The 16,645-nt window shown below is 37.3% G+C and overlaps 1 protein-coding gene across 1 annotated transcript in view; it reads right to left on the reverse strand.

The window, feature by feature from the left end:
• Nucleotides 1–16,645, reverse strand: part of KMT2C (lysine methyltransferase 2C) — a 192,182-nt gene that overhangs the window by 60,787 nt on the left and 114,750 nt on the right. The window contains exons 18-26 of the mRNA XM_044919936.1: nt 15,815–15,996; nt 15,390–15,554; nt 14,298–14,407; nt 13,708–13,773; nt 12,503–12,715; nt 9,441–9,569; nt 7,417–7,536; nt 4,602–4,732; nt 626–806 (exon numbers count right to left, since the gene is read on the reverse strand). Coding sequence (XP_044775871.1) covers nt 626–806; nt 4,602–4,732; nt 7,417–7,536; nt 9,441–9,569; nt 12,503–12,715; nt 13,708–13,773; nt 14,298–14,407; nt 15,390–15,554; nt 15,815–15,996 — 1,297 coding nt within the window. The remainder of the gene's footprint in view (nt 1–625; nt 807–4,601; nt 4,733–7,416; nt 7,537–9,440; nt 9,570–12,502; nt 12,716–13,707; nt 13,774–14,297; nt 14,408–15,389; nt 15,555–15,814; nt 15,997–16,645) is intronic.

A 16,645-nucleotide genomic window follows, 5' to 3' on the forward strand; every position in this document is an offset into this window, starting at 1 on the left:
ACTATACCTAGGGTAGTGGTTCTCAATCAGGGGCGGTTTTGCAAGGGACAATTGGCAGTATCTGGAGATGCTCTTGATCATCATGACATGAGGAGAGAGATGCTGCCAAGTATCCCACAATGCACCACAGGGCCTCCCTCCAACAAAGGTGCATCTGGCCCAAACTGTAAGTAGTAAGAAACTGTGATCTAACACAATATATTTCATTGAATTAACACAGTCTGTCAGCAAGTTCCCAGCTACAGCATTCTTTTTTCCCCCTCTTTTGAATTTCTTTGGGTCATGTAATTAACAAAAATCTATCTCACTTAAGTCAAAGATTATTACATTTATTACTCACCGACTATGGCAAAATTACACCTCCTTACATTATCCTTAGCATATTATGAACTGAACATTCTCCTCTGCAACCCTTAATTTTGGTGGCAGTTACACAGATAAATTTATTTGCCAAATCCTATAAACCTATCCACTCAAAATAGTTGCATTTACTGAATGCATATTATACTTCAAAGAGGTTGACGTTTAAAATGCATGAGGCCAAACTAAAGCATTTCAAAGGTTTAATTACAAGCAATACAAATGTCATGTGATAAAGAACGTATCTGTAAATTATTCCACATACCGTGAGTTCCAGGTTTTGCTGGAGTTGAGGATGAACTAAGTAGTGGATCTAAGGAAGGATCCAAGAAAGTTGTGTTCATGTTTGTTTTATATGAAAGCTGAGCTGTATCTTCTGATAGATTATCTAAACTTAGCTTGTTTTGTCTACTTGTATCTAGAAGATCCTTTCCGAAGAAAGCTTCCTAGATAAAGATAAGCACATATGAAAATGATTGATTTAGTTATAAAACTCTAAAATGCTAACAGGTAATTCTGCCATTTTTGACAAGAAGGCAGAAATAACACAAAAACATAAGAATGTTACAGTTTTTTATAAATAGCATTAGAGTCTTCATGAGTCAAAGAAAAAGTGTCTTGCTAATCATGGTATTCAAGAATACAGAAATTGAATACAGAACTATATGAACAATATAGAAATAACCTGTCAATTGCTTTATACAGATTTCCCCTTATTTTAAAAGATTTTTTTGTCGTTTTACTAGAGACAAATTATGCAAATAAAACCACATACTTATGTCAAATGTGTTTCTAGGAACTGCAATATAATAATCCAATAATTCCAGTTTAGGCAACAATTAAATTTAAAAACTGATAAATTTATAATACTATTGGCACTTTAATACATACTATAAGAAAAACTAAGGCTTCATGAATATTATTAATATTTATAGATTACTCGCAGAGAATAGCACAAGGGTTTGATCTACAGCTTTAATATTTACATACTTCAGGTAGATTTAGTAACCTCCTATTGATTCACATAACCACATTAAAGACTTAACATGCTATAAATCTGAAAGAGGGTTTTTATAGTCATTTGAACCATACTATGTGTACAAAATTTACTACTATTAAAGACTTTTGGCTTTTTATTCATTTACTCATATTAACATTTCTCTATTTCAATATATTTCCTCTACCCTAGAGACCAGTGTTTCAAGCTGAGTTGCTTACAACTGGAGAATCTCTCCAAAACTTCTCAAGGATCAATAAGGAGGACAAAAGGAAGCCCTTGAGACCCCACCCCTCACCCCCAACCCAACAACCAGAGCAGAAGTTCTAGTCTATTTTCTGTATGGTGGTTCTGTCTAGAAAAAGGATCCTTTGCGGAGGACAATTTTGCAGAAACTCAACATTTAATATACTCTTGCCAAAGATACATATACAGAAAAGGTTCACCTTATATATTTTTATAATACCAAGTGAAAGCAGCTTCAATGTCTGTCAAAAGGCATTATGACTAAACAAATTACTGATACCCAAACTATAAAACACATCAATTGTTTAAAAGGATCTAGAGCTATGCTGTCAAAGAAAAGCTTTAAAATACAGTATTAAAAGAAAGCAAGTTGAGTGTCCAACAAAACTTCAAAAACAAACCGAGACTACTCTCACTATGCAAAAATAAATTATAAAACAAGTTCTGAAAAGATAAATACCAAACTGTGAACAATGCTAACTTCTGCAAAGGGATGGGGAAGGAGGTATGTGAAGTCCGACAGAGGTATGATATATTTGATTTGAAATTTTCACATTTTTTAAATGAACAAGCTGTTTCACTACAAAAAAGAAATTTGAAAATCAGTGAAGTTAGAGCACCGGGTAAAGTATGGTCTGCTTCTTAAGAGCGATGGTTTTATCATTAGGAAAGATACTGAATAGCAGAGCATCTTAGAACTTTAGAGATCATTTATTTCATGCCTTTGGTATAAGTCTGAGACCATGATTAGCAAGACACTTTTTCTTTGACTCATGAAGACTTTAATGCTATTTATAAAAAACTGTAACATTCTTATTAATTTGATAGCTTTTTATTAACTTTATATAAAGGAATGGCTCCACATGGCTTCAGATTTGATAATGTGACTCCCAGAACAAACTGGGGATTTTAAATGTACTACCAGGGTTCCTAAGGTCACACAGCAGCACTAGGTCTTAGGAGACCACATAAATATTTCTATTGGGTAGATTATACAATTATTTATAGTTTATCCTGACACTGTTAAGATTAATAAAGAAAAACTGGAAAATGGCTACTGAATTCCTGTGGGCTTTCATCACTATGTATTCCATCAATCAGTGGGGGAAAATACAACGGCTACCACAAGATGCCCAAGAAACAGGAGCATTACAAAGGTTTCCTTCACATCCCCCTGCCCAAAGAAAGGTTAGGTATTACTGATGTACACCAGAGGAAACAATCCAGCTCAACAGATTAAGATTATAGCGGTAATTAGGAAATCAGATCCACTACTTTTAAAGCTCTTTTCCAAAGTATAAAATGGTCAGTTTTCATATATTCATAAACAGCTAAAAAAGGCTTCCTAAATACATATTGCACTTTACAGAAGGTTCAATAGGAGGAGGCGGAGGTGGAGAAGCATGTTAGATATTCCCAAGAAAGGATTATTAAAAGAGAGGGGGAGGGGATGAGAGGAACCAAAAAGGATGCAATGAAAGATAATCTAAACAAGGGGGGTTATCTCCTGACCAATAAAATGACTACTATTAATGTTAAAAAGGGGGTACAGTTAAGATGAGTGGGTATTTGAAGAGAATCCGGGGAAAATAAAACATTTATTAAAGAAAGACAACATGTATGGCACAAGTTAAGTGATTTACACACATAGTTCCTGTTCAATCTCTCAACGTTTCTGGGGCACAGAGATGGTGAGCAGAATGAGATCACATTGCTAACTGGTAGCAGAGTGGTATTCAAACCCAGGACTCCAACCTTAAAGACTCAACTCTAAAATGGACACTGCCCTTAAGGTATTAGCTGTCTAATAAAAATTTATACTCATGTACATTACTACATACAACTACACTTAAAAGTTTTATTAAACACAGATGACTTGTTACTCAAATGAGCATTTGATTTTTATACTTCTAATTACCAAAAGAGAAAACTGAAGAAGCTGGATGTTAGCTAAATGGAAATGTATTTTTATTTATTTATTTTTAAAGATTTTATTTTATTTTATTTTATTTATGTGACAGAGAGAGAGAGAGAGTGACAGCAAGGGAGGGAACACAAGCAGGGGGAGTGGAGGAGGGAGAAGCACGCTTCCCGCCGAGCGGGGAGCCCGATGCGGGGCTCGATCCCAGGACCCCGGGATCATGACCTGAGGCGAAGGCAGACGCTTAACGACTGAGCCACCCAGGCACCCCAGAAATGTATTTTTAAACCAGTGAGAGCCAACTGGAAAAATTAGGGTAAAAAAAATAACTGCGATTCAAGCAATAAAGCAGTAACTCTGTAGGCCATTATACTGTAGGAGGAACAGACCAGATGGACACTCCATAATGGTCCACTCCAAACCCACTTCCACACCTGAAGAGAGAGGACTAGCCCAGTCCTATCTCTAATATCGGGTCTTCTCCAGTACAACATCATGGGGTTTGGAACTCTTCTGTGACTTCATGCTTACAGATGAGCTAGAAAGATTTCTATTTTCATACAGCCTATACCTAGTAAACAATGTCTTCATGTTGAGGGATGTTTTTCTGATGTATATTTTAGAAAACAAAAACAATTCTACTTAAAGCTTTGGTCACTGGCCTCTAAAAGTGGTAAACAATTATTAAAGCTATAACTTGGCTGCTAAAAAGGAATCTTTATTCAGTGAATATAATTACCCTGACCTGTATTGGCAAAGGGAGCTGTCCATGGGACATGGGTTTGGGGAGTACACAGGTGCAAATGGTTTACAAGAATGAGCTTTCCCCAGTTCAAAATGTCCTTGTATGTCTTATGAAATATTTGGAAGTGAAAAACTGGGATAAAAAAGAACTTTATGAAAAGTATCAAGGCACAAAAAAGGTAAATGTTAATTTTTGTGGGCCTCTGAAAGGTAAAAGCACGAATTAAAACAAGTAAAACATTAACAAAAATAACAAAACCATTTTCAAAAACTCAATACATTACATTTCTTTTGTTAATCAACTACACAATACAATGTAAAGCAAAGCATTACTTGTAAATAGGCAGGGAAAGTTTCTTCAAGCTTATTTTTCCGTTTTCGGTATCTCTTCTTTATTTTTTCAGTGTTTTCAGTAACAGAAACAGATTCATCAACTAGAGTATCTGGTAAGTGCTCACTCCAGCCTGAAAAAGTAATCACATTTATAAGTATGTGGTATTTAAAATTTTCAGACAAATCCACCCAAAGTAACTTTATAGCTTATCAACATATAATCAGATCCATATAAACAAACAAGGGGTTTTTCTTTTTTTCTCTCCAGTTTTATTGAGATATAACTGACATACAATACTGTGTAAATTTAACGTTTACAGCAGGACTTGACAAACAAGTTTTTCACAAAAAGATGTCAAAGCAAGTTTACTAGCAAGCTTTAATTATCATAAAAAATACACTGCATGTCTATCTAGTATCAATATCCATTTACTATTGTCTCTTAACGAGCATTTCCTTACTCGCAAAGCAGCAAATTGTTTTAACATCAACATTGTGTTAAAAATTAAAATAATGAAAATATACAATGCTCATGAGTCTGGGGGAAATGGCTACTCATATATATTACTAAAGGCAATTTAGCAGGAACAACCTTTTGGAGAGTTCCTCGGGCATAGCCAACAAAAGTCTTTTCAAAAATGTGTGTTCTTCAATTAAGCAATTCCAAGTTCAGGGATTTATTGCAAATTAGGTTTTTATAGTACATATATATTGTAAACATATATTACTATCTACAAATATACTCATAAACATGCTATGAATACCCAATCTTAAAATCAATCAGAGAAATGGAAAGAAAACAAAATTTTGATCTATGAAATTAGCAAAGAAGTAAGTACACTATTTAAAGCAGATAGGTGAGCCATCAAACGACAGGCTCATATTCCCAAGGCAAATAGCACACCCCTTCTGAAAATCAGTGCAGGCACTTTTGTTGCCAGAATATGTAAGCGGACTGACTCTTCTGAAAACTACAAATGGTGGATAAACATTCTTTAAACAATCTTTTTAAATGTAATCTACCAGAAAGTAAAGAATCCTCAAAGACCAAAAATTAAGTAAAACAGGAACCACATTAAGAAATAAGCAAAGAACTAAGCAAAGCTCTCTGAAATTTTGCTAAAATCCAGTGACCTTGAGCTCCAATTTTCAGAGCGTCATGAGGAATGGGGACTAGAAGACAAAGTTTAAAGCCTCTCCCCTCAAGGCAGAGAGATTAACCAGAGGTGCCTCCTATAAAGGTGAGATCCTGAAGGATTCCATGCTCGGAGCTGGTTTAACAAGAAATACACCCTCCCAACCCCCACCTCCCCCATACATCACTCACCTCCCCCTCCCCCTCCCCACCACCAACAGCAAAGAAAACTGTCATCTTGTCATGGAATTTGGAGCTGGGTAGAAAGGCAAAAAATGAAAATCTCCCCTGAGAGTTCATAAACTCAGTATAGCCCTAATGTGTAAGAAACCTGAATTTATAACACAGGTGGACCAAAAAACTTCAAGGCAAGAATTTAAGCTAAATCCTTTAAGCTAAAGAAGTCCTGGGGTAGCAGCTCCTCATGTTCCTGGCGTTAACAGATGCAGATATTCTCTGAAAGAAGCCACCTTCAGTTCAGTCCTCAAAAAAGTTCAGAGAATGTTCTACAGAATATGAGCTCATGGTTTAAAAAAAAAAAAAAATTTAATATATTATGTGTATGTATGTATCTCAGACAATAAATACAATGAAATGAGTCACTAGGAGAAGGGGCCAGGAGAGACACACAGGAGAATCACATGTGCAAAGGTGTTAATACTTCATACTGTGCATCACTTAGACACACAGAAGTAACAGAGCGCTGAGACGAGGGGGAGTGAGCTGTAAGGAGAAACTAGAAAGTGTTAAAATACTAAAAAGGCAACTCAGAAAAGGAAACAATGCATAGTACAATAAACACTCAACAGATGACTCCGGATGCCGCAGATGAAGGATAAAATACTGACCTAACAGAACTAAAATTAGAGGACAGAATAGAGAAAGATGGAAAACACAAAACCAGTCTCATTGAACGTGTCACATTTCTTTGGGCTTCTTACAGCCATAATAAATCATATTAGAAATTCCTTTAAAACCATCTGGTGCTTCCTTTCAAAAACACAATTTGTAATTTTCATTAATTCACAGGTCAAAACCCCACCCCATAATAATGGAAGAACTCTAATCAGAGCACATGCTGAAAACATCTCTTTCCTTCACATCCTACAGAAAACGTTTAAAATACGTAAAGTATACAGATTGTGACCATACCCACACAATGTGTTCATTAGAACCAATTCTCAAGCTATGACTTAAGCAATGATTTAGCTTTCTTTGAAGATCTATGTGAAGATGACAGAATATTAATTGGAAGACATATTTCTAAAATATTATACAATTTTGTTAAAAATGGTTGGAGTAGCCTGTGACTTTCAACAAAATAGTCTAAAGTCTCCAATTTTATACCAAGGAGCTAAGACAGGCAAAGAAACGCCTTTTGTGAGATGAATGGGAAGCACCTAGTATAACTAAGTGATCCAGTCCCTACACTGTTTGTATTTAACTTAAGAAAAACAAAAAGTTGTTAAAAAAAAAATCTCAGAGGAATATACTTTACTGGACTTAAACCTTTTCCTTATCAAACCTAATTTCTGTATTATAGGTATGAACTCTACAGGCACTCACATCCTTTGATCAATAAGAAGCAATAAGGTTGTGACTGCAGCATTATTTAGGATGGTTCTTTTCAATAGGGATAGCAAGAAAAGGGGGTTAAATCCAACAAAATCAGTACCATACCATCATCTCTGTTAGGTAACTGCTCAGAAATAGAGCCTGAGGAATCTTTTCTGATGACAGATCTTTTTGTTTTTCCTTGACCAGTTCGACTTCTTTGCCGTACCATAAATCCACCAATACCTATCCAAAAAAGAAATTGGGTAACTTTGTAAATAACTGATTTCTCCTTGTATTTTCAAAGTAGGGTGAAATTGCTTGGAGGCATTTCCCAAATTCAATATGGGCTAATTTAAATCAATAGGGTTTGGAAATAAGCAAATTAAAAGACGTCAAAGCTACTGACTGTTACCTTATCACGAACCAAACAGGTATAAAAATACATTATTATAGTAGAGAAAGAATGCATGCATTTCCTCTTCTCAACAGTGTCAAAGTAAATAGTACAGTAAATTGTACTTGTTTAACAAATATTAAGTAACTCATATTATCATTCAAATTACTTGTACATTAGCTGTGGGAGAATAGATACACAAGATATAAATGAAACTAAATGATCCAAACAAAATCATTATGACTTCAGGTGTAACATGTCTAGTTAAGGCTCTTGGACATGAGACATAAACAGCTCTGTAGTCAAAAGCACAGAATCTGGTTCTAGTTACTTCTAGTTACTACCTGACTCTGGGAAATTCTAGTTACGACCTGACTCTGGGCAGGTTATCTAACTTTTTAGTGCTTCAGTTCCCTCACTGTTATAGTAACAGGGATAGCGTCTAGCACCTCACCTCCTCATACATATACTTAGTCAAACACTAACAGTTTTCATCACAGGATACAGCCATCTAATACACTTTCCGACCTAATGGGTCCCTCAGTCACAAGGATGACTTCCAAAGGAGGCAGAAACAGAGAGGAAAAAAAACAATAAATATAAGCTCCTAGAAGGAGTTTGCAGTCTAAAAAAGTTTGTGTAGTTATAAAGCCTCCTAATTAGGAAGAGATGAAATGATTTTCATACAGTGACTTGGACGAAGCTAATCTAGGTCCTTGTTACAGATATGGCCCGTCTTATAGAAGGTTACCTTTAAGGTCTTGCAGAATACAAACAACAGTGAGAAAGTTTTTCCATGCACATCAAAAGATATTTAGGACACTCTTATCAATAAAATATAAGCAGTCAGAAGGATAAAGACCGAACTGATTCCATCTAATGTCTCATTGACTGGTAAATAGACATTAATAAACTGCCTAAAGAAAGCCTACACATTCTGCGTTGTGACCAGTTCAGTAATTTTTTCTAGTAAGGCAAATAAAATTTGACAAACAAGACAGCTTCTTCCTCTGCCTCTGAGGCAGTGAGGAAATAAGAGAGAATTTTATCAGTCATATATTAACTGAACTATACATTTTAGGAGGCACAAGAACCCTGTTTACCTAATTGTACACTTACTGGCTCCTGCACAAACACGGAAGTAAGTTTCAAAAACAGAGAATATTAAGAACGGATGTTGAAAATTAAAAGAATTACAGAAGTACACATCAAGGGAAAAATAAATAAGTGGCTTTAAAAGTCCAAGTACAAATAATAGCCAATGTAGTAAAGCATTTAATACAATGGACAGCATTTGGAATAAGGCATTAAAATAATGATTTATTGTGAAGTATTCACATACTCAACCTAAGGAATTTCCACCTTAAAAGCATATTGAAAGAGTTCAGTCTTTCAATTTCTACATTCAAGTTTTAGTTTAGAGAGTTGTTAAGGAGCTACATTTCATCTTGAGTATTTAATTAAAATTGAAGCCCTCAATATTATATATATATATTTTTTAAAGATTTTATTTATTTGAGAGAGAGAATGAAAGAGAGAGAGAGAGAGAGCACATGAGAGGGGGGAGGGTCAGAGGGAGAAGCAGACTCCTGCTCCCCGCTGAGCAGGGAGACCAATGCGGGACTCGATCCTGGGACTCCAGGATCATGAAGGCAGTCGCCCAACCAACTGAGCCACCCAGGCGCCCAATATTATATTTTTCTTAAATTAACTAAGTTTTGAATATATTAAAATGTCTAGCTCAGGACTATACCTGGTCTGTACGGTTTCCTTTTTCTCTTTTTTACACCTTCTGTTCCTTCTACTCCCTTAGTTTCATCATCCACAGCTTCCCGTTCAGGACTAGATTCCGATTTCCCATCACAATCCAGAAGTTCTCCTTCTGGGGGGGAAAAAAAAAAGTAAATGTACAGATAAAATCAGAAAAATCTATCAAATATAGAATTCCGGTGTAATAGGAAATGCAAGTCAAAGTGGCCACTGAGCCATTCTAACTGTGCATCCCAGTAGGTGGGGAAAGTATAGAAAAAGATGGAAAAGGCCCCAGATGATTGTAGAACTCATGCTGCTTAATGCACTGTTCTCAGGAAATGAAAGATCAGCATCAGGGAAGGGGAAACACACACAGAATGCTCAAAAAGACAATTACAAATCAGTTTGCAGTTAACAAGTCATTCCCTTACCTTCAATTACATATTCAGGTTCAGGACCCTAAGGCTGTCTCTCTCTCTAGCCTAGAACCCTCTCCTGAAGTCCAACTATAGCTGTGATTATCACCTAGTTACCAAAACCTCTCTACCCAATATTGAGGACAGGGGAGAGAGTGACACTTTTCACTACTTACCCGTATTCTTTTTTAGTTTTACACCATGTGAATGCATTACTCGTCCAAAAATCAAATTTAAGAATTTGAGAGAATTAGTGCTAACGTCACAGGCAGTAATTACCTACCTACCTGGCTGCTTCCTCTCTTCTCCTCCCACTAAATACCATTCCTGGCTCCACTCTACCTACCCTCCCCCCTTGCCTGCTAGAGCCTGAAGGCAACCCTAGGCCCACATCTCCAGGTGTCCCCCTCACACTGGGAGGGTCCATGCTGAGGGAGCCACCTAGAGTGGGGAGGCACGGTGTTCCCACTCTTGAGACACACACAGTGTTTCTGTTTGCTTTAGATTTGGGATTTTTTTTTTTTTTTTTTTTGTACTAACAAGGTTTCCAGATCCCAGATCATAGTAAGTGAGTTAGAAAAAAGCCTGCTTCTGTTGCACAAAGAATTTGTTTCTGATATGCTAAGGTGACTGTTTTTAACTTATTTTCCTGAAGAAACATTTATCAGAACAGTCAACAGTTAGCAAAAGCAACAACAAAGGGGCATTGTTAGAATATTTCAGGAACATCCCAAGTTCATTTGGCCTTTATAGACTCTTGTGGAATCCACTATGTATTTACATATAATATCATGTGTGACGTTACTTGTTATTTTTATGGGGATGTACCTTCAGACTGCCTCCATCTGGAAACTGCCCAGTTGAAGAAACATCCATCGAAATCGTGGTACAGAACAGTAGTCAAAGGGAAATCCTTCTCAGGCCTTTTTGTTGTTGTTTTGCCAAGTTTTTAAAAGGTTCTATAATCTCATACTTTGGGAATCAATGTGTACTGTCAAGAAATGTTCCAAATTTTGTGAAATGCAGCATTTCCCAGATCTGGGTAAATATGGAATCATTTTTTCAGACATCTACTGTCCATAGAAACTAGAATTCTTCACTGTGCTCTGGTTGATGGTAATCTGATCAATTCCTCCCAGATATAGACTATTTCTTCACAAGCCACAAATCACCAAAACTTTAAAATCAAACTCCCTGTTTAACAGTATTTGAACATCAGTTATACATAAGCATCAGAAAGTTTTTCTCCCAACCACACAGACCCAAAAACACACCACTGTGAAGGAAATGTGAGGACTAACTGGTAAAAGACATCCACTCTCAGCCAGAATAATCTCTCACCTGCCTCCTCCAAGAGCCCCCTATCTGATCCACGCGCCACAACTCCTAGGCTCAGTAGTCTAGGCACATTACAGCCGAGTGTGCCTTTTAAAAATGAGTAAGACTAAGCCACTATTCACTCAGAAACCTCCAATTACCTCCTAGTCCATCCACAGGAAATGTAAATTCCTTAAGCATGGCCTTATGGTTCTGTGTTACCTATTGAGTCATGCCTTCTCTCTCCTTATACCTCTGATCTCGGCATCTCTTGCTGTCACCTCTGTCCACTGCTGGACACACTGGTCTTCATGACGTTCCTCAAACATGCTAGCTAGGCACACTCCTGCCCACAGCCTGTGCACTTCTTGCTGTCTGGGATGCTCTTCCCTCAGATAATCCAATGGCTCACTCACTCACCTCTTTCACGTCTGTGCTCACATACTGCTTCCAGTTCACCTGATGCCTCACACCACCATAAGCACTGCCAATTCCTCTTCAATGCTAGTTTTTCTACAGCACTTGCCAAACACATTATAATCAACTCATTTATTACATGTTTTTTTTAAGTAATCTTTTCTAACACTAAAAGTAAGTTCCATGAGCAGAGAATTTCATCTGCTTTGTTCATTGACATTACTTCCAACATCCAGCACAGAGTAGGATTCAATACTGCTGAATAATGTGATGGAACAAAAGTATTTTTTACTTTGTTTCTGAGTCAACTGAAAAGAACCAGCCAACCTAAAAGAAACACAAGTCACTGTGGTAATCTTCTTCAGAGATAAGCAAAATTATAACTCGTTGAATTTAATACTACTAAAATTATTTTGTCATCTCAAGGACTCAGCTAGAAAATCCTTAATATCTACTGCGATCAAGAAAATAGTTATAAAAAGTTAAGTTTATGATAAACACCTATGAATATAAATTTGCACTTGAACATTAATAATGTTTTTTCCATGTAGGATTGCATGGATCAAGCTCTACTTCAACTGAGCCATGGCATTTGAGCTCACAGCATCTGAAGTTCATGCTGCCACCTAGCAACCTCGAGTCCAGCCCTCTGAACTTTCCTATCTGTGATCCTCAAAGATATGGTATTCCTGGAAATTTCTATAATGTAAATAAGCCTGTTCTAGAGAATATGTGAAGGAAGAGAATCTAAAAAGTCCAAGAAGACAACTCACTTAGAAAGGCCAAGGGTCATATCAAGGGTTACTGAAGTCAGTAGAATTTACCCTGAGATAAAACATATAAGTATTCTAAAAGCTATTTTATATGATTTAATTCTTGTGAACGTATTGAATGGAAAATAAATCAGTATTACCTCGACTATCATCCATTTCTCCATCCCTTGAATGCTCTGATTGGATGTCTGGAGGGGTCTGAAGGACAGCCACGCTATTCTGATTTATAATCTTCAACTTCAACTTTGGTTTTGACCGTTTTCTTCGTGGAACTGTAACTGTGAGGCTCTGTAACTGAGTCATCCCTGATTCAGTCAAACACACACCATCCTGGGTGTACGTCTTGGGTGGATCTAAAATTACAATATCCCAAGGATACACATTAAAACTCTCACCTTAATTTGAATTGATAAGTTGACTGGTGTTCCAAAATACCATGTGAAGGGAATGTGACTATAAAGCGATTGTGAAATGCACAAATAATTAACAGTACTCAACTGAAACTAAGAAAACTGGTCGAACTTCCTTGGATTATAAGCAGAAAGGTTACAAAGGTCTACCTGGCATTTTTTTCTCACCTATCAAATTAAGGATTTAGAAAGAGAGCACTGAAGCTAAAAGCAATGCTTCAGCTACTCGACTATGGGCCTTTTCCCAGAGCATCTTCTCAGACTAAAAGGTGAGGATCAATTTATATAAGAGAAACAAGAATACTACTGAAGCCCATTTGGAGAGCCAAGTATCAATATAATCAGTGACGGGGAGAGGTGATGAATAAGCAGAAATCCTGCAAATTTTTAAATGTACAAAACTGCTATCCACTGGGACAATTTCTGTACTACCCAAATGTTTTTTTATCCAATGATATCAAACAGAATTAGACAAAAGAACGATAATTTAATAAAAATATCCTATTAATCACCACTCTAGCTGATCCATTACAGAAAAAGAACAGTAAGAAATTGAGTTAATTCTTTAAAAAATAAAAATAAAAAGGGAAAATCACTGTCTGCTAACCCAGCCTTATTTTCTGCTAAGTGATTACTAAGCACAGTAATACATCAATAAAACCAAAGCAAGCATAGAGTCAACAATTATTTTGAGTGGTTACTTCACTGCTATTTTGCTGAGGTTGATAGGAATAGTGTCACACAAAAGCTGATAAGACGAACATTATACGTGTCAATCACAGATATGATTTACAACATTAGGGAACTCGGGCTGAACACTCATATGACAAAGGCGGGCTGGTTTCATGGAACATGTGACAGGTCGGGTGTATAAATAATTCCGCATTTACAGGCTCTCTGTAAAGGACAGTCAAGTAAAGTGCTTCAGGTTTTACCTAGCTCTTTCACTTTTGTGACAATCTGTGCTACAAGGGAAGATTCACAGCAGTCTGAGGAAGGCACTGAAATAGAAAAGAAAAAAAAAAAAGAAATTGTGTAATTTTTTTTAGAAAAGGAATATTTAAGGATTTACATATAATTAAATTTTCTATTTCTGTACCCATTTTATGAAAGTAAATACTTAAACACTAAATAGAGTTAAAGGCTGTCTTTAAAAACACCGAGAAGTAGTGGAAGAAACACACACCATGGAGGCAGAAATGGCCAAGATAAGAACCAGCACACTGGATTTCTACACATTCCTAATAACTACAAGACGATGAGTCATGAAGGGAAAATTACGTTGTATATCTATAATACATGCTTAATTTATTTTCTTTATGTAAGCCAACGGTTTTAACATATTCAGTTGGGATAAAAAGAGTTAACTTATATATAACTAAAATAACTTATTTTTCACAAAATACTTGTCCAAATAACTGTTTCACAAAAAGAAAAAAAGAGGCAAGCCCACTCACTGGGCATGGACAGCACGGCACAAGGGAGTTACAGGAGCACAGACCCACTGTTGACAGTCTTTTCTTACCATTTGATGTAGGCATATAGGGTCTGCACATGCTACAATCAAAACCAATGTCTGCTACATTTTCCACTTCCTCTTCAGTATTTAAGTTTTGACAAACTGCATGCATCCATCTAAAAAGACCATATTTTGTACATTAAAACAAAACCGCAGCAGGAGTTGACAGTTGCCACACTGAAAGCCCCTAAGGTTCGGACGTGCCTATGTTGCCCATGTTGCTCTTTCTCCTAACCACGCCTACTGACCCACAAAAACTATCAGAGCTGAGAATAAGCAAAGAAAAAGGAATGAGATCAAGTACTAGGAAGGAAGCAAAAGCACATGGAGGATAGGATAACTGTTTTAAGATAATACAGTGAAAATATCAGAGACAGCAAGGAGGCTAGTTGGGGCAAGTATGAAGGAATTCAGAAGTCTGCGAACGGTTTAGCACGTATGTGCTCCATGTGATGTGCATCTACTGTGGAGCTGATAGAGCTAATGTATTTGAGGCTGAATGTTAACTGGGAATAAAAGGAGTTATCTTGCCTTTGAACAAAGAACTGACAGGCAGAGTCCTGAGAATCCTGTATTACTGATGAAATAATACTATTGCTAATGTTACACGTACATTGCTAACTATTAACAGAGCACAATAATATACCACTGAAACCAAAGAAAACATTCTTGATTTTGAAGCTGCTCACATACTACTGAAAGAGGGTGGGAGCTCGTGTACAGTATCTAGACACTGAGTAGCTAGAGCTTTAAGAAAAAATAGTTTAAGGAAAATAAAATGTGTGAGATCATTTGTAGAATCTAATGAAAGATTCAAAAACACTGCACAGAAAAATGCATATATGCAGGCAATAATTCTGCATCTAATTTCAAGGGATTCATAAACCCTTAAAAACCCCAAGTAAAAAATCTTTGTCTGGAATTGTGGATATAAAACAGGAAACCTGTGTAAGTTTCTAACTGACAGAAAATCTGGAAAGCAAAAAGTCTTGTTTCTTAAATGTGAGATGGAAGGAAGTTATTTTCCAATTTCCTTTTGCTATATTTAAAAGAGAAAAGCTTGCAAGAGAAAAAAGAATTTAAAAAGTAGCACAATACCTATCACACTGTCTACACTGCAGAATAAGGTCTTCTTCTCGATAGTTCCGATAGCAGACTGGGCAGGAAGACAAGCTTGCACAGGGAGCACACTGTGTGTAATTGTTCTGCCATTCGCATCGCAGACCTGCAGATGTCGCTCCACAGTGTCTGCACCAAACACACCTGAAATCCAACACCCCCCCCCAACAAGACGCCGTTTTATTTATGTGGTTTATGTAGTTACTAGCATTCAAGGAGCTACAGGAGAACAGAACGGGGGGAAATTATTTGGTGCGTATCTGAACATTCTTCTGGGTAGTGGCATGGTATCTCTCCCGCTCAACAGGTTATTGTGCAATGAAGTGGCTGTGGCTAGTGTTTAAGAACAACTGTGGGAACACTGCGCGCCTGAGAGGCTGAGGAGGGGGGAAGTCCTGGAGTACCATTTGCACTTCCAGCCCCCCTTGGGCACGGTCTGCAGAGGAGGCGCGAGGCAGTAGGTGTGGTAGCTTATGTCACAGTCATCACAGAGCAGGAGTCTTCCGGGGTCACTCGCCTTCCCACAGGCCTCACACACGGTGCACTCCAGGCACCTCCAACCTTTGCTGAGAACAACTTTAGTGATCTGTAAAAGAAACCACCGATCCAAGTGATTCACACTGACCCACTCCTCATTTTGCATGATCACATATGCCAGATAAACGAGTAGGTGGGGCTTACGTAGCAGGAAGCAGAGGAAAGGCAAGCAAGCAACACGCCCTGAGGACCAACCGCGGCCCCACCCTGGCTTGCGAGCATGTACTGTCACTAGTCCCCTGGCTGGACAGAATAACAGAAAGCAGTACACACTTTAATGCCCCTTGTCAGACCACGTTAACTACCTCGTCCCCTGGACTTCATGTCCACTTACAGACGTGATGACTAGATTTTGAAGAAATCGAGTATACCGCCCCTTTCCCGTTAATACAAGTTCTGAAAATGTATTGGCCTAGTTTCCATCTGTGATGTTTCACGAATTCATACTTTTGAAACTTGTGTACATTGCAAAAGGATCTGTGTATTAAAATCAGTATTTAAAAACCTAAAAAAATTACAGTAAAACATGAATTCCCAAGAAAATACATCCCAAGGACACTTCACGATCTTGGAGGATTTTAGGCCATGAAGCTGGGACTTCTGAAGTTCATCACCCCTCTGTTGATTCTCCTCTACCACAGGGTCTAAGTTAGCAGGAAAGTTTGAGAATCTCTATACTTCTGATAAACTCCTCAAAG

The sequence above is a fragment of the Neomonachus schauinslandi genome, chromosome 12 (genome assembly GCF_002201575.2).
Source record: "Neomonachus schauinslandi chromosome 12, ASM220157v2, whole genome shotgun sequence".
Taxonomy (NCBI): domain Eukaryota; kingdom Metazoa; phylum Chordata; class Mammalia; order Carnivora; family Phocidae; genus Neomonachus; species Neomonachus schauinslandi.